The 23,780-nt window shown below is 43.7% G+C and overlaps 1 protein-coding gene across 6 annotated transcripts in view; it reads left to right on the top strand.

Annotated features, from left to right (window-relative positions):
* CASKIN1 (CASK interacting protein 1) overlaps positions 1–23,780 on the top strand; it is a 719,688-nt gene that overhangs the window by 544,422 nt on the left and 151,486 nt on the right. For all 6 annotated transcript variants that reach the window (XM_085629429.1, XM_085629427.1, XM_085629424.1 and 3 more), the window contains 4 exons: positions 3,243–3,351; positions 6,660–6,754; positions 15,762–15,879; positions 22,251–22,463. In XM_085629429.1, coding sequence (XP_085485555.1) covers positions 3,243–3,351; positions 6,660–6,754; positions 15,762–15,879; positions 22,251–22,463 — 535 coding nt within the window. The remainder of the gene's footprint in view (positions 1–3,242; positions 3,352–6,659; positions 6,755–15,761; positions 15,880–22,250; positions 22,464–23,780) is intronic.

Genomic DNA, 23,780 nt, shown 5'->3' with positions numbered 1-23,780 from the left:
GTCCCTTGAACCAGTTAGCTCGCAGTGCCACGTTAGCGCCACTGAACCTAAACAGGGAGCAAACATTTCTGGTAATCACTGAACATTACAACTCTGTTCCCTCAGGAACCGTGGTGACAGACTTCACACTTTCGCTTAGTCACTCGTGCTTTCTTTTGCTCAGAGAAATATACAAAGAATTCACAGAGGGAGGTTTTCAATATTTATTGAACCAGAATGATTCTTGTATAAAATACTGGTCTGCGATGATTAATAGACAAAGGCAGATAAAAGTTGGAATGAGTGTCAACACAGAAAATAAAACCGAGTTCTATCATTTTGCTGAGAGTTTATATATGCATACATAGAAGAGATTGTAACAACCGAGTGTACCCCTACAATGCTAAACCCTAACCTAGATGTCTTGGGCGTGAATATGTAGTTAGCCAAGAAAACCCCCGTCTGGATGATCTAACCCCTTACCTGGTGGGTAAGAGTGAACGACCCTGTCTTGGTCACGAACTGTACACCCCTCACTGAGATGTCAGTCAGCTGCCAGGCGAAACCCTCGTAATGCAGGGACCCCTCGAAATCAGTGTCTCCTCTGACTATGGTAGGAAGCAAAAAGCTATATATATATATATAAAATGTCATCCTTGCCTCCGGTCGAGATTGTAATCGCGTAGCCATTGTTTGTGTTATACCGATAGCTGTGCCGCCATATGGATGTAATAATAAAACACATTTGTATTACCTACATGAGAGGCTTTACTACAAATGCCAAGGTAGTGTAATAGGATTCTCATGAAGCGTTCTGTGTCAGCAAGGTCGGTGTTTCTGCAACAAAAGAAAAAAAACAGCTTCACGAATGCAAGATGTGTGTGTCAAACGTTAATGTGGCAAAGAGAGAGCAACTTTAGGAAGAAGGATTAGTGTATATGTAAGAATGATAGTAATTCCTACCGTGTCTAACTAGTGCAGATGACAACTCCTAATGCAGACCAGCAGCTTCCAGCCTCTCAAGATATGCATGATAGACACTTTGTCTAGCCAAGTGTCCTACCAAAGAGCTCCAAACCTGACAAGTAAAAACCTGACCTGGCTGCCTGGAACCAGGGTTTGCTATTATGCCATACAATTTAAATACAATCATGGAAAAATGGTATTTATCCTAAAATCCATTAATCATCTCCCCCGTTTAATTGCAAAATTTTAGTGTCGCCAGGAAGTTTATAGGTAGTTTCTACAGTAAGAAATGATCCTTAGGAGAGTTGCTGAGGAACTGGTCATGGAGGGACAGCTGCTCCCTCTTAGGACCCTCTCTGGGTAAACCTCTGTTCATACGCTACCTGGGAAGCTCTGCTCTGTCCTGCATTCCTTGAGTGTTCCAGGGTGAGCAGTGTGACCTGTTGATCCATCCTTCCCTGGTATGAATATCTGCACTACACCGCTCAGGTACCTCCTTTACTGGACTTCTCAATGTGTATAACCAATCCTAATGCCCAATGTCTCTCTCTGGTTAACAACTTCCTGTCCGTGGCAAATGGCAAGGCTAAAGCCAGATGGATGGCTGATCTCCCGACACACGGACAGTCTCTGGTTCTGGGCGCTCCAACATGTCAAGGAGGTTTTGCGCAGCCCCGCATCAGCTACACACAATTTAACTACTTACATCAGGACTACCTCATGCCGCAGCATATCAAGGGCATTTTTCCCATGGGATCCCCTGAGTGGCCTAGATGTAGAACATCTGAGGCGGGGTTTTACCATATGGTCTGGGAGTGTCCAGTGGTGCAGGGGGCCTAGGGGGAGATCACAAGAATAACTGCCGCAGTGGCGGAACACTTGCCCCTGCTGTCACCTGAATCATGCATCCTCGGGCTTCCACCCAAGATTAAAAGGGATAAGTACTTGCACTGGTTTATTGATCTCACTTCTGTACTCTTTAAGCAGAAGATCGCAATGTCCTGGAAGGCGTAGTCAAGTCCTGACAAACACTGCTGGATCTCCACATTGCTGTGATGGATAAAGGCTGAGCTGGATGTCCTCACAGTTGCGTGCATGCATGGGGGAGGGGGAGGGACTGCTTGGGGTTTGAGCTGGGACACCTACATTGGCAACCTGGAGGTAGTAAATGACATACGTCCACCCTGAGCCCTAGCATAGGTCCTTGGATTCCATCCTGCACTTAACATAATGTAATGGAGGCAATTACCTTGCCCCTTTGCAGACTCCTGCAGGCAACTGAACATTCATTTATTTCAAGCTTAAATTCTAGAGAAGTGGTTCTTAATCTGTGGTCTGAGGACCTCTAGAGGTCCGCATGGCTTACTCAGGGAGTCTGTAACTGTTTTACAAAATTAAACAATATTAAAATTAATAAATGTATATTAAAGTACATACTAATAAAGGAGCAAAATTGATGTTTTCTATATTTGATTGTAAATTGCACCAAATATTTAAGCATTTGCTTGGTGCATACATGTTTTTGTATTTTGTGTGTTGTTTTGAAGTTCAAATCCTAAAACTTGCTTAGGCGGAGGGTCCCTGGGTTCCAATATTGACTCAGTGGGGGTCTCCAGATTCCAGTAATGATTCAGTGGGGGTCCATAGAAGTCAAAAGGTTAGGAACCACTGTTCTAGAGGAATTATTCATCTTCCCCAGGTCTTTTTGACAACTAACTGCTTTGCTTGTGTTCCTGTTCAGAGGGGCATGGGCTGGCTGTTCAGGTTGAACTATTCCAATGGAGCACAACAAAGGCTGATTTGGATATGGTTGGTTCCTGTCTGTAATGGCACAGATGAGCTTAAACATGATGTATGGGAATACAGTTTAGGGTAATTACAAGTGTCTGAGATGAATTCAAGTATTTTACCCATCACCATTTACTCTGTCACATTGGCATATCCTTATGATCTGGAATTCCTCTGACCTCCAACAATAGCCTCATGAAATTTCCAAGGCACTTGCAGCAAGTATGCACTGGGGTAGCATTGCAGAAGTGTCCTCTGCTGCACTCCTTTCCTTAGGAACAGCTGATCTTAGTGGTAGAAGCTTATTTTTGTATAGCAAAGGGAGTTCTTATGAAATAGTCCTCACAACTCTGTCACTCTCACTTTGTAAGCCTTTGTTTACTAAACCATCAGGTGCACCTAGAGGTGGCATACCTGGACTGCAAGCAGGTAATGATGGAAGGCATGTGTTTTGATGTATGTGGCTCTCAGTTCTTAGGTGTAACCCACGCCCATCTCTTGTCTTTCAGAGTGGAATTAATGCCCAAATCAGGAACACCTACAGCCAGACCGCATTGGATATTGTTAACCAGTTCACAGGCACCCAAGCCAGCAAAGAAATTAAGCAGATGCTCAGAGGTAAGAAGGGAGATCTGAATGCACATTGAGCCAACTACGTTCACCTCCCCATCCTGGTCTTTGAGGGCCCTGTTTCCAGTCCTAATATTTGAGTGACAGCCTAATTCATTCTTGGTGTTGTAGTATTGTTGTGCTTCCAATTAAATAATCAGATACCTGAAATACGTGATTTGTAGGTGAAAAGTGTGTGAGACTTTCAGAGGTGCAGTTTCCATCAGTTAGAGGATGTAATTAGTCACTTGCAAGGTTGAATCTTTTGCATGTCATTGAGAGACATCTTGCTCAATCATGTATTTGTGCACAATTCAGGAGCTGCCTTGCACTGAGGCTGTCTGGAAATCACTGGAATCTTGGCCAAGGTTTGGATTTTGGTACTCTCAAGTGCCCACAAGCTTTGTAATTTATAGATGTGAACACCTTAAACAGTGCCATGGTCATGGATGGTCACAAGGGACACTGTAAGCAGTGTCCGTGTACCAGTACTGGGGCCAGATAATCCTACCTCACCCTGAGCTGATTTCAGCAATATAACAAGGATAGCAATATGCACCGCCTCAAGATCTTTTGTCAGACAGTTAAAACCATGTGCACCACCTTAAGGTCTTCTTTTGGCCACTTTTGCCTGTGTGTACCCATGGTTTCTGCCTTTAGCCAATCCTTAACATTAGCCATATGCCTCCCCTTCAAATCTTCTTTTGGTCACAGTTCATCATAAACCCTGCCCTTAATCCAGATAACTGTGTGTTTAATGGTAAGAGTTGGAATCTGTCAAGTACCAAGCAAAGTCTTAGGTACTTTCTTAATAGTTGTCATAGGAGGTGCCACCATTTTATCCACACTCCTAATAAGCTAGCAAAGTGCTTGGATTTGCTTTTAAATTTTTTTTATTTGAGAGTTCGTACCGGCAAATACATATTACTGAATGGGTACATAGATACATAAAATAAAATAAAATGGAATATTGCATTATACCCTCATGCAATACAAAAACAGACAGAGTGATAAACAGTGAAAAACAATACAAATTAAATTAGCATATTAAATATCGATACAGCCAATATATCATTCGTTTGTGGTTAATTTTGCTGTCCTCCATGTAGCCACTGGGGCCCAGAGTCGCTTGCCCACATCCCTTAACTTTGCTCCCTTTAAGTCATATAATGCCTCCTCAATATTATGTATACCCAACATTCTACACAACCACATTTGAAAAGTTGGGGCTTCTGTATCCTTCCAGGCTGCGCTTATTAGAATCCTAAGAACTGCTACAGAGTGCTTGGATTTGCATCGGGTTCCTGGATACCCATTTGCAGTGCATGGTTGAGAAGGATGTTGGTTGGATCTGTAGGGAGATGTTGAGTGAGGTCCGTCAGGTTTAGCTACTGGCTCTGAACTGGGTGCAGCAGAGTTGAAGCGCAGAAACATGAGATCTAAAGGAATAGAGGCAGTGGCACCTCCAGATACCTTGCTAAGAAAATTGAGCTCACCCCCTCAGAACCAAAGGTACAGGGTCTCTTAAAGACAAAAAAACAATACACCCCTCAGATTAAATGAGACTATATTAATAATAACATCAGACTACAATGCCAACTGTCAAAACACACCAAAAACAAAGATAACACATACACAAAAATATACAATTTATTATGATCAATAAATAATGTATGACAATATGCATAAATAAACGGATATTTAAAAACAAAATACCATACAGCTTATACAACTAGTAACCCCTTCTCCTTTTTTTTATCATGAAACAATTGACTCATTCCAAACACAAAATATGGGGAGAGAAGTAAATGCTCAGTATTCATCAAGGCATTTTGATTGTATATTTTATTGTTAACCACCTTCTTAAGGTTCATTATTTGTATATATCTTCCACACACAAGTTCACATCCGGGTTAATCACATGTAAGCAAGTTAAAAACATGCCTAAAAACAAACATAAAAACAAGTATTTTATACATTTTTATTAAACGTGTTTTTGGTAACAAAACCCCATTTTAAAAAAACCCATAAAAGACCGTTACTTTACTTATGTCCTTGCACATCTTAATGGACCTTTTAACCTGTCAGTTTTAAATCAACTTATTATTAAAACATATTTATCCTATACAGAACCTCAAGGAGGTATATTCATTCATTGATGTTATTGTTGTCATAAAAACATATACCACATTAACTGAAATTGATGAGATCAGAATACTAAAGCACACATCTCCTTATATGGCTTCCGCTATTCTGATATCAGATTATCCCTTCTCAGACTCACAGGGCCTCTTCTAGGCCATTTGCTTTCCTGCTATTGCATTTTTATAACACATTTTTTCATACTTTTGCTGTTCATGTGATAAGAAATGTAGATGCAGACACTTTGTCGTTCAGGGTTTTATTTTAAAAACGAGGATTATTACTACTTTTCTTTGCTTATGGGATGAAGACAATTATGGAGTTAATCAGTTGCTGTGCTTTCTGTGCAACTATGCTTGTGTATATGTTTAAATTGGTATGTTTGCTTTTACGCATGTTTTTAACGTACCAAAATGTGATGAACCCAATGTGAATTTATGTGTGGAATATTTTTGAACAATTGTCCTGAAGAAGTTGGTTAACAGTAAGGTGTATCACCGAAACACGTTGACATATAGTGAGGCCTTAGTTCTCACCCCCCATGTTGTGTCTTGGTTAAGGAATTGTGACTTATTAAATTATTTAATGATGAGAAATTAAAAGGGGTTACTAATCCTATAAACTGCACAGTGCTTCATTTTTAATCTTCCATATATTTATGCATTTGTGTGTGTGTGTGTGTATATATATATATATATATATATATATATATATATATATATATATATATATATATATATATATATGATCAAGGCCGCAGGCCGGTGGCCGAAACGCGTCATTTGGACCATGTAATTATGCAATAAATCTACACATCAATTGGAGTCTGTGCCCGTGTGGTTTATCTTCAGCGGTAACACTTGGGATCTTCTGTATATATAGATATATATGGTCACACATTTATTTATGGCTAGTAATAAATAGCATATTTTAGTATATGCGTTGTGTTTGTTTGTTCTGTGCACAGTAGTTTGATTATCTTGTTAGTATAAACCCATTGAATCAGAGTGGAGCCTTGCTTTTTTGTCTTTTTGTTTTTTGACCTTCAGACAGCTCCCTATTTTGGGTCCATGGTTGAGATTGATGATTATAGAGATAAGAAGGTGTGGCATGTAGTCATTCTTAAAGGTCTGATTGCCTCTCCTTTGCCTCTGCTTGTTTCCTTTGCCCTGCAGATGCCTCGGCTGCCCTGCAGGTCAGGGCTGTGAAGGATTACTGCAACAATTATGACCTCACCAGTCTGAATGTAAAAGCTGGGGATGTGATTACAGTAAGTGATACTTCTGCAGAAATATATACTTTGTGTGCGGTAGGTCACTTGTGGTTTTTCTTCAGACAGACAACATACATGCATTTGCAAGAAACAAGAGGAAGAAATCCATCACATTGTCATTCTTTGTCACTTTGTTTGTACGCCCATATTTTCTTTCTTCTCTCCCTCTTTATCCCTCTCCATCACTCTACTCTTTCTTCTTAATTTCTCTCTCCTTTCTGTCTGCCTAAATCTTTTCGCTAGCACTCTTTTCTCACCCACCTTTCTCTCCCTTTCTGCTTTCTCCCTCTTCTCCTTGTATTTATCTCCCGCCCACCTTTCTTTTGCTAATCTCTCTTTTCCACTCAATCGCTCCACTTTGTCATTCTTTTTCTATTTGTATTTTATCTTTCGTTCTCCCTCTTTGTCCTTCCCTCTCTCTTCCTTTCTTTGTTCATCCTTCATTCTTTCTTTCCTGTTCTGTCCCTCGCTTAGACCTTCTTTCTTGCTTTCTCACTCTCCTACTCACTCTCGCTTCTCACTCTCTGTCCACCTAGGTTCTCTCTCCTGTATTCTTTTTTGTCTACATAATCATTTATTTCAATGAGTGGTGGACATCTTGAGAGGGGGATGAGAAGAGAAACTAGCTGGTAAATTCTGAAACAAATGGCACTATCACAGCTTCTGAACCTCGGGCCATAATATTTCGTCTAGCATCCAAATACATTCTCTTTTAATAACTAGACCTGTTGTAGCTCAAACCACTGTCAAGGCCCCTTTCAGGTGCCAAATTATCGCAAATTTAAAATGTTTATATTTCTTTCAAATTATTTTTCCCATTCCCCAATGTGTCATGGGTGTACACACCCTATTTATGAGACGACTCTTTTGTTTTTTTTACTTTGCTTTTAAAAATTGAGGTCCTTGAGTTTTTGCGCACAGCAGACTGAGCTGGTTTCTCCATTGGAAACTGTGATGGCCTTCTATGCAGCATTGACTTGACCCATTAGTTTGTTCTTAATGATTGAGGCAGCCCATTTCCATTGTCATAACTGGAATGTGTAGGAAACGTTCCACGAGGCATCACGCCTTCTCCAGACCTGTTAGAATGTTAAAGCATGGAGAATGATTGACAGGGGTGTGGCAGATCAGAAAGCTTTAGGTCAGACTGGGAAATCAGAACATTCATTAGTGACTTTCCACTAGCATATACTGTACAACAAGGATGGGCCTGCCCCGGATCTTCTGGAATACTATGTCTACCTAAACGACAACCCATTCAATGTTAAATTCACGATTGAGTACAGCAGGGAAACTATTGATTTCCTTGATGTTACTCTTTATGTCCATGATAATCAAATTCAGAGTCGTACTCACAGGAAAGAGACTGCATGTAACAGTACATTACACTTCCTAAGCGCACACCCGAATCATGTTGTAAACAATATCCCCTATGGGGAAATGATCCGGATGCGGCGCAACTGTAGTTTGGAAAGCACTTTCCTCAAAACATCAGTGAAACCGAACAACGATTCCTCAGTAGAGGCTATCCAAAGAAAATATTGGATAAGGCACACAGAAGGGTGATGAAGGTACCTAGGGCCAATACGCTGAAATCAAACCCCACAAAAAAAGAGGATAAACAAACTCGAATCTCCTTTAATACACAATTTAACAACAATAGTAGCAGAACCTACAATGTTTTACGTAAGCATTGGCACTTGCTGAAGGATATAGAACAGATTGTACTTACAATTTTGTGTTTTAAAATGAGACAACCATTATAAATCTTTTGAATAAAAATGAACTTTTTTGAATAATCTTGACGTGCAGAATGAATTATATTATTGTCTTTCCCGATTTCTCAATGTGTGGTGCACCTGTGCTTATGTTTTGAAATTATTAGGTCCGTTTGGACTTGCATTGTATCAGTGGGTGCGATCCAGTGTGCACACATACCCCTAGTAACTACATAGGGACATAAATATAGAAGGGATAGCAGCTTAGGTGCTGGTCAATAGAGGGCTCCACTGATTTGGGTGTGTTTCATGCCTTTTTTTTTTGCATAACTGTACAACAAGGTGTTGTCCCTAGAAGGCAGGATGATAAATGTTGACTCACACCTTGGCTCTACGACAGACACACATTTCTAGTCAGGCCTCTAAAAACAAACGTGATGAGCCTAAAAATAAGAAATGATGATCTGTGGACAGAGTCTTTCCAGGAATCCGGGCGTAAAGAACTGGAAGAAGTGCTGCAGATGTTAGACAATCAATTTCATGTTCATTGAGTGGATACCCTTAGGGTGGGATTCAAGTAGGCCCCAGAGTGGCCAAGACTAAATAATGATGTCAATAAGCATAAATCTGATTATCTGAATTTTAAAGAGCATGAGATCTGCAAATGTTTGGGCATGTTGTCTTTCAGTGTCTAACTTTGATACGACAAGATCAGGTCTAGCTTTCCCTTACACAATAGATAGAGCTGCTCCTTACCGCTGTAACCTCCAGCCATCTGTCAGAAACTCAGCTTATGGCCAACTCATCCCTAGTCCTCTCCAGCTAAAAAAACCCTGTGGTACCTGTAGGCAACCCCACCTGCTTCTACCCACATTCCTCTCAGACAGATGCCTCCTGAGGACATGAGCTGCGGTGACTGGTGGAAGAAAGCCTTCTTAACAGGCTCACACTTCTTCCCTCCCAGCTGCCCCATTGCCGCTCAAGGTAATTTCTTTAATAGGACCCATCACCTATTGCATTTGTTTTTACTTCTTTTAATTGTTAATCCATTGTAAATTATGGTAAATATGTGTTTGTGTGAATTACCCCAACTAAAGAATTTTGTCTTGGACTGAATTCGATCTGGACTTCATGTGTGAAGGTCATGTAAATGAACAGTAAGATTGAGTCTGGTTTTCAGAATCACTACAAAAAAGGGAATATACTATCTAATGAAATGCATTTTATGTAAATTATTCTTATTGATATTAATTATGAGTGTCCAGATAACTTGAATGTACTCGTTCGAGGCATATGAGCTGCAGATTGTACACTTAGCATAGATCGCCATCTGGTGTTGGGCCCGGATGTTTGCAGTTTGTTTTTCTTCTTGGACAGTCTTTGGAAGTCACGAGTTTGGTGACTCCTCCTTCGGTCCGTACTGCGCATGGGCTTCGGCTCCATCCTCAGATTGTTTTTTTCCGCCATCGGGCTCGGATGTGATACTTCGTGCTCCGGCTTCGAACTTCTACGGTTCCAGCCTCGACGGAAAATCCTCGATTCTTCGAGTTCCTTCATCATCTTCATCTCTCGAAGCGGCACTTTCTCCATCCCGTTCATCGACACCGGCCTTCGGGCCCTCCGCGACTCCGGTCCCGGCCGATGGAAAGGACTCCGTTCAAAAAGTGCCCAAAATGTGGTTCTAAATTTCCCCACACCGACCTCCATCAGGTGTGTAACCTTTGCCTCTCTCCGGAACACGAGGCTAGAGACTGCCCCGCCTGCAAGTCTTTTCGATCGAAGAAGACCATCCGAGATCGAAGAGCTCGACGCACCATGGCGCACTCATCCTCCGCAGCTCCACCGGACATCTTCGGAGACGACGCCGAAGCTTCGGGGCAAACACACACCGAACAGGAGGAAGACGTCGTCAGCGCTTCCGAGGCCGACGACTCCGACGTGGAGGACATTACACCAGCGCAGCGGGCCGTGAGTAATATGCCCCCTCCTACCCCCACGCCGAAAACCAAAGAGACTCAGGTTACTCCCTCGCCTGCCGGCCTGGGCAAAACCAAAACCAAAACTTCGATCACCCCACCTTCGGGCCCGGTGTCGAAGCTCCCAAAGTCTCATGGCAGCTCGGGATCGAGCCAGCCGACACCCGGTGCCGAAAAACAGCATCCGGCACCGAAGACTGCAAAATCCAGCTCGACTCCGAAACCACCGGTGCCGAAGCCTGGACACTCGGTGCCGACCAAACACAAACACAAATCTGTCGGCACCGATGCTCCGGCGCCGAAACATCATTCGACGCCGAAACACCCGGAGACCTCAAAAAAGCATGGCGCACACAGACCATCGAAACCCCCGGTTCCGAAATCACCGGTGCCGACAGACGACTCGACACCATTGGCTCTGTTTACACCAGACCCTTTACAAAAGACTTTGTCCAAAGATCCTAAGACTGGGCTTTTGACTTTAACTACCAAGAAAAGACGCCTTGATGCTCCGGCTCCTCCTCCTCCACCCAAAAGGAAGGACTCTGCTACTTCTCCCCTCAGAGTGCCCTCCCCACTACCGCCTCCCCTACCCCCTCCACCTCCTCCACCACCTCCACCTCACAGGTCTCCGCCACCTGTACCTCACTACGATCCGACCCCATCCCCAGATCCGGATGATGGGGATCCGGACAATTACCCGGCGGACGCCCCAATGGATCCCACTCCACCAGGGACCCCAGATCCATGGGAGGATTACAATAACCCTGATATACCCAATGTACCTCAGGACGACTTATACCCATCAAGACCGTCTCCTCCAGAGGACTCCTTAGGGTTTCACCATTTAGTGCAGAGAGCAGCACACTACCATGGGGTGGACATGCACAGTGAACCAGTAGAAGAAGACTTCCTACTGGATACATTTGATATACAAGACAAATCCACTTCCATTTTACCCATGCTTAAGGGTGTCACCAAGCACGCTACAGAGGTGTTCAAAGACCCTGTCAGAGCCAGAGTACTGAACCCTAGAATAGAGAAGAAGTATAAGGCGGCACCCACAGACCCTGCTTACATCAAGGGCCCTGCTCCCCTAGATTCCCTAGTTGTCTCCACAGCTAGAAAGCGGGCTAACTCCCAATCCTCAGGAGATGCCCCACCGCCAGACAAAGAATCTAAACTTCTGGACGCGTCTGGTAAACGCACCGCCTCCCAAGCTGCAAACATGTGGCGCATTGCAAACACACAAGCACTGCTTGCGCGATATGATAGAGCACACTATGACGAACTAGAGGCTCTTATGCAGCACCTTCCAGAAAAATATAAGCACAAGGCTCATGACCTGATACAGGAGGGTAAACTAATTACAAACACCTCCATTAAGTGTGCCCTCGATGCAGCCGACACTGCTTCTAGGGCCATAAATACCAGTGTCCTGCTTCGTCGCCACGCCTGGCTCAGGATCTCAGGTTTCAAGCCTGAAGTCCAGGCATCCATACTCAATCACCCCTTTGACCAGGAAACACTCTTTGGGCCAAAGGTAGACGAAGCGCTCGAAAAGATGAAGAAAGACACAGACACAGCAAAGTCTATGGGGGCACTCCAAACACAAGCCTCCAAACGTTCCTTTCGACGCTCGTCCTTTCGTGGCACAGGCAGAGGCTCCTCCACCGATAACGCCTCTACCTCCTACAAGTCCCCTCCTCAAAATACCTTTTCAAAGGGCAATCAGAGAGGTGGTTACAGGGGTAACAACAATAAGGGCAGGGGCAAAACCAACAACACCCGTTCTGCCACCCCCCCCGCACAATGACTCCCCTCCGCTCCCCCCAGACCATTCCACTCCGGTCGGGGGCAGACTACAAAACTTTATCCACGTATGGGAGTCCATAACATCGGACAAATGGGTAACCCAAATCATTCGGTCGGGGTACTGTCTCGAACTAACATCTACCCCACCCAATATCCCACCAAGGCACCGTCCAATGTCTCAAGAACATTCCACACTGCTCAAACAAGAGGTACTCTCACTCCTCCAAAAACACGCTATAGAGCAGGTCCCCGTCAATCAACAAAATCTAGGGGTCTACTCCCTATATTTCTTAATACCAAAGAAAGACGGGACCCTCAGACCCATTCTCGACCTCCGGCCTCTAAATGCCTACATACACTCAGACCATTTTCACATGGTCACCCTACAGCAAGTCCTCCCACTCCTCTGCCAGGGAGACTTTCTCACAACCTTGGATCTGAAAGACGCATACTTTCACATTCCAATACACCCCTCTCACAGGAAATACCTCAGGTTCGTGGTGGACGGGCAACATTACCAATTCACGGTTCTCCCCTTCGGGGTCACCACCGCACCGCGGGTGTTTACCAAATGCCTAGCAGTAGTAGCAGCACACCTCAGACGTCAACACATTCACGTATTCCCTTACCTGGACGACTGGCTGATAAAAGCCGCGTCCTACGACCAATGTGTGCAGCATACAAACAGCACCATCCAACTGCTCCACCAGCTAGGCTTCACGGTGAACTACCAAAAGTCCCACCTCATACCATCTCACACAAAGCAATATCTCGGGGCCACTATAGACACCTCCAAGGGTATTGCCTATCCAAACTCAGCCAGAATCACAAGCATTCAAGCCTTACGCAAAACATTCCTTCCTCAACACTCTCTTCCAGCAAGAGTGTTTATGAAGCTCATAGGAATGATGGCGTCTTGCATCTTCATAGTGCCCCATGCAAGACTCCACATGCGTCCACTTCAAGAGTGCCTAGCACAACAGTGGAACCAGGCCCAGGGTCAGCTGACGGATCTGGTGTTGGTGGACGGCCGCACACATCACTCTCTGCAGTGGTGGAACACCACAAACCTTTCCAAAGGGCGGCCGTTCCTGGACCCGGTTCCTCAGGTGATTCTAACAGCGGACGCATCGCTCTCCGGCTGGGGAGCGCACCTCCTACACCTCACCATGCAAGGTCTATGGACGCCACAGCAAAAATCGCTCCACATCAACCACCTGGAGCTCTTGGCGATCTTTCTAGCCCTAAAATCTTTCCAAAAACAGATTTCGGGCAAAGCAGTCCTCATTCGCACAGACAATATGACTGCGATGTATTATATACAAAAACAGGGGGGGACACACTCTCCCCAGCTCTCCCGCTTAGCCCAGAGCATATGGAGATGGGCAATTCCCCAAAACATCTTTCTCCTGGCACAGCACGTTCCAGGCGTACAAAACACCATGGCAGATCTGCTCAGCAGACAAACACAACAACTACACGAATGGGAACTGCATCCACAAGTTCTTCACCCATTCTTCCAACAGTGGGGGCATCCTCAGATAGACCTCTTCGCCACCCACGAAAACTAAAAATGCCCAAGCTTCGCCGCCAGATACCCACACCCATTGTCCAAGGGCAATGCGATATGGATGAACTGGTCAGGCAGATTTGCATACGCCTTTCCACCTCTCCCACTAATTCCATTAGTGGTCAGGAAGCTACAACAGCACTCCCTCACACTCATTCTGGTAGCTCCGACGTGGGCCAGGCAGCCGTGGTACACCACGCTACTACAACTGTCAGTGGTACCACATCAAAAATTGCATCTATCCCCATGCCTCCTAACCCAGAACCATGGAGAAATCAGGCACCCGGACCCAGCTCAGCTCAACCTGGCGATCTGGCTCCTGAAATCCTAGAATTCGGATACCTTAACCTTCCCCCTGATTGCATGAACATCATCATGGAAGCCAGACGTCCTACCACTAGAGCATGCTATGCCGCAAAGTGGAAAAGATTCGTAATTTACTGCCGTAACAATACAATCAACCCTCTAGATGCATCCATACAGCACATAATATGCTATCTGCTCCATCTTCACAGGTGTAACCTGGCATATTCATCCATACGCCTACACCTAGCAGCGATCGCTGCCTATCTACAAAACAGGCAGCATTTATCACTCTTCAGAGTGCCCGCTATTAAAGCCTTCATGGAAGGCCTTAAACGAGTAATTCCTCCCAGGGCACCACCTTCCCCTGTATGGAATCTGAATTTGGTTCTTACACGTCTAATGGGTCCGCCCTTTGAACCAATGCACAAATGTGAGCTACAGTTTCTCACCTGGAAAACAGCTTTCCTTGTAGCTATTACTTCCCTTAGAAGGGTTGGTGAAATACAGGCGTTCACCATACAGGAACCCTACATACAAATGCATCACAGCAAGGTCATACTTCGCACAAATCCGAAGTTTCTGCCCAAAGTCATTTCCCCCTTCCACCTCAATCAATCAGTGGAATTACCTGTCTTCTTTTCGCAACCCCAATCTGTTGCAGAAAGGGCCTTACACACGCTTGATGTAAAAAGGGCGTTACTATACTACATACAAAGAACGCAACCCTTCAGGAAGACTAAACAATTGTTCGTTTCCTTCTCTCCACCACATAAAGGCAACCCCATTTCAAAATCAGGGATAGCTAGGTGGATTGTAAAATGCATACAAATTTGCTATCAAAAGGCAAAGAGAACATTATCTGTTCCCCCTAAAGCCCACTCTACAAGAAAGTTAGGGGCTTCTATGGCTTTTCTAGGGAATATACCCTTAGATGACATCTGCAAGGCAGCCACATGGTCTACACCGCACACCTTCACAAAACACTACTGTGTAGATGTGCATTCCAAGCAGCAAGCTAGGGTGGGCCAGGCTGTACTAAAGACACTTTTTCAAACAGCTGCAACGGATACCGGTGGTCGCCGCTAGGGTTGGGTACTGCTATATAATCTATGCTAAGTGTACAATCTGCAGCTCATATGCCTCGAACGGAATATGCTACTTACCAGTATGCATCTGTTCTTGGCATGTAGAGCTGCAGAGTTGTACACGCCCACCCGCCTCCCCGGCTACCTGTATCCGTTCCAGTACATCTTATTTAGATACAACACATGGGTTTCTCACTGTTATTACTACGCTCCATCATTTCCCTGTTGGCGAAAAACAATCTGAGGATGGAGCCGAAGCCCATGCGCAGTACGGACCGAAGGAGGAGTCACCAAACTCGTGACTTCCAAAGACTGTCCAAGAAGAAAAACAAACTGCAAACATCCGGGCCCAACACCAGATGGCGATCTATGCTAAGTGTACAACTCTGCAGCTCTACATGCCAAGAACAGATGCATACTGGTAAGTAGCATATTCCTTTTGTTTCATATCTCGGCGATCACAGCCCCAGTGCTGAGACAAGCTATACTTTGCAAGGGATCTAAAAAGAGTCATTCTCTCTCATCTTCTGGCAGGTTCTGGAGCAGCACCCGGATGGACGCTGGAAAGGTTGCATCCACGACAACAGAACCGGCAACGACCGAGTCGGTTATTTCCCTTCCAGCTTGGTCGAGGCCATCAGCAAGCGCACAGGCAAATACTGAGCTCTCATTTTTCATGGATGTTTGTTTCCACATGCATTAGATATTCTGTTCCTCTGGTCAACTCCAAGACTCCTGGATTGCAGGTTATTGGTATTGATCTGGGTGGATGGACTCTTCCAGTGCCTTGGTGTGCTGTCTCATCCAGTGTTTGTTTTTGTCAGTAACAAAGTTCCTGGGTCCTGAGTGCATGGCCACAGCTTCTTGCGCTCAGCCATTATTTCTTACGCTGTTATTTTCTCCTCAAGCCAGAAGTGCTCACAGCCAAGCGCTCATGTGCAAGAAAAGATACTGAATCTTACGTTGCATGCTGATGCACAAAAGTCTCTGTACCTGGTCTCTACTTTCCTTTATACCTATGCATCCTTCTTAAAGCAGCAGTAGCACTAAAAACAAACATCGTCTATAATAGTACTAGAGCAAACATTAGCATATTGGTATGCCCCTGCTCCTCCATCACGCTCCCCTCTTTTCTTTCTCTCAAAGGCTTGAATTGCGTTCTAACACGTTTTTCTCCTATGATATGCCTATATTAGATGCAGTGATGTTGTGATGCAAACATGCTTTAACAAGTTTTAAAAAGATATATGAAGGGGCAGCCTTAGACCATGGATGGGATACCTATATACAGACACGGAATATCCATAATGAATGGTGCTGATCCTTAAAATAAAATAATAATTAGAATTGGATTATGACTTTTTAAAAATGAAGAGAGAACCCAAATTGGATCCTAGCAATGGAAAGTCATAGATTGCAAACAGAGATTCTGTGGTATATTCATGGTTTTTGGTGGTACTGCTTCCTTAAGTTTCTAGAACAACCTGCTGAGGTTGTATTGCACGCATGAGATAGGTTATTACTAGGCACGTTCCTTTCTAACATCAAGCACCTATTTTTCTACAGAAAGGGGCTCAGTGATTTGCAACTCTCAGGCATTGATGCATGTTGAGAAGCATGGTCAAATCTTGGAGGTGACAGAAACCTTCCGCCCACCACCATGTAGTTCAGAGAGCCAACCCATCTACAGAAAAAGTGCATCTTGGTTGTTATCACAACCAACAGTCGTAGTTTGAATCCAGGAATGGATTTCCATTAGTTGCAAATGAATGTATATACATGTTTTGGTTTCATTTAGCTGAACCCCACTTCCTCGCATTCATCACCCATTAGTACCCAAGGAACTTGGGGGTGGGCCTGAGGCATTATGTGGTCCCAGGCCCACGTGATGAGTTAGGTGGAGCAAGTGAGCTTTTAATCTCCTTTGGCCTGTCCTGTACAGCCATGTGAGAGCGCAACAAGCTGTCCTCCCAGAGATGAGGACTGAAGCAATGTGCTATTCTCCTGCAAGCAAGAGCTGGAGTGTGTGTCCCCTCCGTATGATGTGGTGTCCTCCTACAGGTGAAGACTGGGGTGGCTGCCTCCTGCGAGCGATGTGGTGTTCTTCTCGAGGCGAGAGATGGAATAGTTGTCTACTCCGAGCGATGGGGTGTCCTCCTGCAGGTGAGGGCCTGCATGGTTGTCTCCTACCATGACAAGGTGTCTTCTCACAAATGAGTGTCAAAGTGGTTGTGTTGTTCGAATGATAGTATGATACGGTGTTTTGACAGTTGTCTCTTAGCAATGTACTGTTCTGCTATAGATTATTATTTTTCTCATGGTAACATGTTTTCTTTTTTGGATGGGAGCTGGAGTGGTTTGTTCTTCTGCATGTTGTGGTTTTGTCTGTTGTGGGGCAGGACCTTGTTTTTTGCTACATGCTATACTGTTATTTTCTCTGGATATGGTAGTTTAACTAATCAGGCAGGGTTTGACTGGTTTTCTCTTACTGTTTGCTGAGTCGGGCTACAGGTGATAGTTTGATTGGTTGTCTCTGATATGTTGTCCTTCTAGATGAAAAAGCATTAGTGGGTGGCTCATTCAGATGTCATGAGGCCTCTTAAAAGTGTGTGCTGCGGTGCTTTCACCATAGTCAGGTGTGTTGTCTTTCTGAGGTTCCCTGTATGTTTGCCTACTATGAGTGGTGTGCTATCTCCTAGTGGTGAGTGGTTAGTTATCACTACTGAAGCATTTCCACTCTTTATTTTTAAGGAACTTCATTGAGTATACCCTCTTTGATGGACAAGGAAGTGATTGGTTAGGTAGTGGTGTTTGTTTATTGAAGCCACTGCAGTCTTATAGGAGCGAGGTAGTCCACAGCCCTTACAGAAATTGGACAAGAAAACTGAAATGATCAGAAGTACAAGGTAGGACTATCTTTGCCGTGCACTTTGATGTTTATTGGATCTCACAGAGGAAAGCCAACAGAAAAGCTTGTTTTCTACAATGCACCATTTAGGACATAGCGTTTTCGTACTTTATTCTAACCACCATCATGCTAATAGAAAACTAAGTGTCTGCTTCACACGCTTATTTACATAATTTGTATTTCCAACAAAACGACTTTCTTTTATAGCACTTGAATGGATCAGAATACTGATAACTGAGCTCTTCTAACTTCTCTTCCTGTTTGTATCAAACAAGATTCAATGCAATATAATAATTGGATAAAGAGGGATCACAGGACGATCAAGTAGATTCTGTTTCCGTTTTTATGGTGAAAATTCAGAACAATCCAGCCAGCCAACACGTGTTTCGTCATGGGGTACACACACCCCCGACTTCTTCAGGGCTGGTGAGAAAACATATACAAGGTATATATCACAGACAAATATCTGGATGTAATGACAAATAAAGATCTAGTTAAAATTCTAACTATGAAGGTGGGAAAAACCAACATCAATGAAAATACCATGGATTTGAGAAAAAATTGTGTCCTGGTGTTAAGGGTAAAGCACCCAAAATCATATGGACATAAACTATAATTTGATTAATCTTGACCGAAACAGAGAGATAAGACAGTCAATACGAAACGTCCTTAGTGCGTGAAAATACTGTGAAGACCCCTTCACAGTAGGTGCCGCGTGAACGGTTGTGTCCTCTATCTTTGCACAGTGTTACGAGTGCGAGTCTAGTGAATTCCAACTTCATGATTGAGACTATATTAGGACGAGTGAACCACGTGTATGTGGCGAATCTTATAAATAATCACACTCTTGGAGAAAATTGCAGGAAGCATGCGAGAGGATATCGAAATATCCCTACCTTATCGTAATACGGCCAATGAGTCTGACCTGTAAGCAAGCAAAATCCATATACCATCACAATCCATCTCTTAATTACTGATTGGCCATGTACATACACTGAAAAGTACTTAAACAGACTTATTCAACCCTATGCGGTGCCGTGAAAACTCCGAGTCCAGGCTTACCTTACACCTGGTGATAATTCCGACCCAGGGGGTCATATATTTCCAAACACAAACTATGTGATTCAGCGTTGTCCGTTAAAATCCAAACCAATCTGCGATTACTGACAATGTTCCAATTCTGATATTCGGTCTCTGCGAAGAGTAAAATAAACCAGTCACTCGCACGCTCTGACAAGATCGAGTGGGACCAATATTGCAACAGGCATCTCCCAGCTCCGTAGTGATTCTTACCCGAAGACGAGTGCGTCTATCCGTAGGTGCTTGGTGTTCTCCGCGTGTATTTGCGTTTGTGTAAGTGCGCATACCCGGAAGTGTTTATATCGGCAAACCGAGTCAAACACTAGAACGTTTGTATGTGAATACGTTTCGTGGTGCGCATGCGTTAGATTAAGTTTGTGTGTATCTCCTAGTTTGTCAAGAGACGCGAATAGAAGGAGTAGTAAGAGAAACAATTCTTACATGAAAATATGACAGAAAATTAAAATATAAAATGCATGGTGGAAAGAGTATTATCTCTTCACTTGATGGATTACATTAGAAAAGCGGTACAGATTACAGCAAAGTATTAATAGATATTGAAAAAACACTTCATACATAAGGGCAAACACATCCTGGTACAAATCGGTGAAAAAAGTGAGACAGAGTATATGTCGATGTATGCAAGTATCCTGACAAAAGGTCTACATTACACATAAATGATCATCTGGTATCGTTCTCGGTGTACCTTTGTTAAAATTTCAAAATTTGTTGTAATTTTTGTTCCTCGGCCAAGGTGTTGTGGTGTTCATGTTAGTACATGATATTAATTACCTCATTTAATACGGTTTATGATTCCATTGTGGTCATTACCATGTATATACTTTGTCGGAAAGATCACATGTTCAGGACCGCACCCCGGGGTCAAAAGCGCCTCGGCTTTCAAATAAAATGCAACGAATCTATCAGTCTCCTAGGAAATAGTGCATCTCATTGTCACTATTAAAACCTAGGTCGTACGTTCTCAAGCGCATGATCCAAAAGGCTTCAAGTCTCCTTAGATTGAGCTCCCTGTTACCTCCTCTAGGGTTCTGTTTGCAAAGATCTATACCATAGAATTTGAACTTCTTGGTCTGGCCTTGTGTTGGACACTCCCAAATGTGTAATGCCATGGGGTATCTTGGGTCTTTCTGTTTCAAGGCTCTTGCATGTTCTGCAATCCTTTCTTTCAGGCATCTTATCGTGCTGCCCACATATTTGCCTCCACATGTGCATTCTAGTACATACACTACAAATTTGGTGTTGCAATTAATGTTAACCCTGATCTCATATTCTTTATTTGGGCCTTGAAATGTCCTTTTTTTGTCATCCGCCCATCTACAATTGCCACAACACCCACATTTGAAAAAACCCTTGGATCTTGCGCTAAGCCATGTGTCTGGGAAAGCGTTGTATGTGTAGCTCGGACTGAGGCGTGCCCGTAAGGTTTTACCCCTTCGATAAGTACGATAAGGTAGGGATATTTCGATATCCTCTCGCATGCTTCCTGCAATTTTCTCCAAGAGTGTGATTATTTATAAGATTCGCCACATACACGTGGTTCACTCGTCCTAATATAGTCTCAATCATGAAGTTGGAATTCACTAGACTCGCACTCGTAACACTGTGTAAAGATAGAGGACACAACCGTTCACGCGGCACCTACTGTGAAGGGGTCTTCACAGTATTTTCACGCACTAAGGACGTTTCGTATTGACTGTCTTATCTCTCTGTTTCGGTCAAGATTAATCAAATTATAGTTTATGTCCATATGATTTTGGGTGCTTTACCCTTAACACCAGGACACAATTTTTTCTCAAATCCATGGTATTTTCATTGATGTTGGTTTTTCCCACCTTCATAGTTAGAATTTTAACTAGATCTTTATTTGTCATTACATCCAGATATTTGTCTGTGATATATACCTTGTATATGTTTTCTCACCAGCCCTGAAGAAGTCGGGGGTGTGTGTACCCCATGACGAAACACGTGTTGGCTGGCTGGATTGTTCTGAATTTTCACCATAAAAACGGAAACAGAATCTACTTGATCGTCCTGTGATCCCTCTTTATCCAATTATTATATTGCATTGAATCTTGTTTGATACAAATTGGTAATTCACCTATATACTGTGAAATTTAACGTGTGCACAGTCTTGTTCCTGTTTGTATAGTGGGCTCAGGCCTACTTGTAGAGGGTTTAGGGGTTATTTTCCCTCTTCTGTTGCACCGTTTCTGATTCATTTCATTTTGAGACATGAACGTTTAAAAGAGAGCGCTCATTAATAACCTGGCAGTGAGAAATAATACCCCCTTTTGTGCTAATTCTCTTCCTGTTTGGTGTCCAGAATGGTAGTTTAGTGGTGCTGGCGTCCTGTTTCACCCACTCCCTGGTTGGGCAAGGTATATTACACTGAGCCCTAAAGTGCCTAGCTTCTCTGTGTTTAATGTAGTTGCTTGACGGCCTGGTCTTTGTGGATCCAACAAAAAATATATATATATATATATATATATTTTGAATTGAGACCCACCCCAGTGTGGAACCGCGTGAACATATGTAACAATAGTGTGCGATTAATATGATAGCAAGTTTAACATTCCTGCTCTAAAAGGAAATAAATAGCCAACTATGTGGCCAAACAACCACAGCACAGTGTGTGCTGACATTGCCATCTACATTTGTGCTACTCTGCCTGCCATATAGAGGAGAATGGCTGTCCACTCTGTGTGTCAGGAAAATCTCATGTAGAGGAGTTGAAGGTACAAGAGTGTTGATGGCCTTTCATAGATCCTCCCAACACCTTCTGACACAAAGACTAATCTAAAAACATCCCAAATGCTTAAGGCTCCCAAGGTACAGGACACCGAGGTCGCGTCCTTAGCACATTTGCACAAATCATCGTGTTAGCATAGAAGTCCATAAAAGACATTCATGAACTTCTTTGATTTCTGCTGTTTTGTTTGTGTTTTTTAGTCAAATTTTCAGTTTTTTTTGTTTGCGTTTGTTTCCCTCCCTTGACATTTATGTTTCATCATCAGGTTCATGGAACGCCGTTGTTTGTCACCAGCAGTATCACAAAATACAGCTCACGGCCTACGGGGCGACCGTGATAAACGGTGACGCACACCCTGCGTTCCATTGCACGCTGCCACCTCCGCCTGCTCCACCGCCTCACTCCCATCAACCTCTTTTCAGTTCCTTTGGCTATCACAGACCCCGTAGCACGGGTGACGAGCTGCGCTACCCGCCAGGTAGTTCCTGCTGATTTTAGTGTGATTTTCTTTTCTAGGCCTTTGTATATTGTTTCATGTTGTCTTTATGTTTATTAATCATTTTCATCCTACAGTGTGGCAATTTTTGGTCATCCTCACCACTGCCTTGGATGGTTTAAGGATGGGTGAGAGATATACATCCAGGTGCAACTATTGAGTACTGTAATCAGTGAATGTTTCATTGACCATCACATTTGCTCTTTGATATGATTGAGGAGGTCCTGATTCTGCAAAATATGCTTAAAGATGTGAAACTTGGACTTGCTCCTAGGATGTGTTTGTTTATTGATATATTTGAGGTTTCACAAATCTCAGATGTGAAATACATGCAAATGTAAGATTCCAGTGCACACTAGGCTTAGGTGGAGTTCGTGTAGTTCCGAAGTGATCGAAAAACTCTGTGAAGCTACGCAGAGTTTCGCAAGCTGAGGAATGCATTAGTTCACACCGTTCGAGCTGACTTTTACTGCCGGGTGTTATCCCGCAATGGAAAATCAGCACAAACTGCACCATGTACAGCACAAGAGAGCGCTGCTTCTTTCTGCCGCTCAAGTAGGTTATCTACTCGAGCGACAGCTTCTTCAACATGAATGGAATGTTTCTCAACCCGAGTGGTCGCGACTGCCCACTTGAGAAATCTAGGTGGGAGGTAGTTTAGCTGTAGATTTTCCACGCTCACCAACTTAATGTCGGCTAGCAAGGAAAACACTCTGCTTCAGTTCACAACTCCATGGCTCTGTGGAGTGTGTAAAACTCTGAAAACTCCGTGAACGGAGCGGAGTTCACCACCTCGGCCTAGTGCATACTTCTCCTCACCTATACACACTACTGCAGATTGTTCATATTTTAGTTTATTCTTGAAGGTTAGAGCCATGGCGTTATTGATAGCTCAAACATAGTTTTACCTGAAAAACGAAAGGGAAATATTTATTATGAGAAGACGTTAGTGTTACGCTTACATTATGGGTTGCACTTATGAGTGGGGGAGACACAGACTCTCTAAGGAAACCAAAATAAAATGGGGGCAATAGGAAATGTGACAGTTGGTTAGAATTACATGTTGGTCACGGTGAGATGGCATAGACATTAGTTACGGAGCTACCTACATTTGGGCAGGTAGTATGTTCCAGAAGAGGGTGATGCTTCCAGAGAAGGTCTTGGCCAGAATCCAAGTCTTGTGGATGATGGCCGCTTTATGGGTTTTCTAAATTCCTGTAGATTGTGTTGCCCCAAACATGCACAGCTGTTCTGCCAGGTTCAATCATCTTTATGCTTCTGATTTTTACTGCGTGCAGA

Source organism: Triturus cristatus, chromosome 10, assembly GCF_964204655.1.
Source record: "Triturus cristatus chromosome 10, aTriCri1.1, whole genome shotgun sequence".
Lineage (NCBI taxonomy): Eukaryota > Metazoa > Chordata > Amphibia > Caudata > Salamandridae > Triturus > Triturus cristatus.
This window is presented reverse-complemented; position numbering and strand designations above follow the sequence as displayed.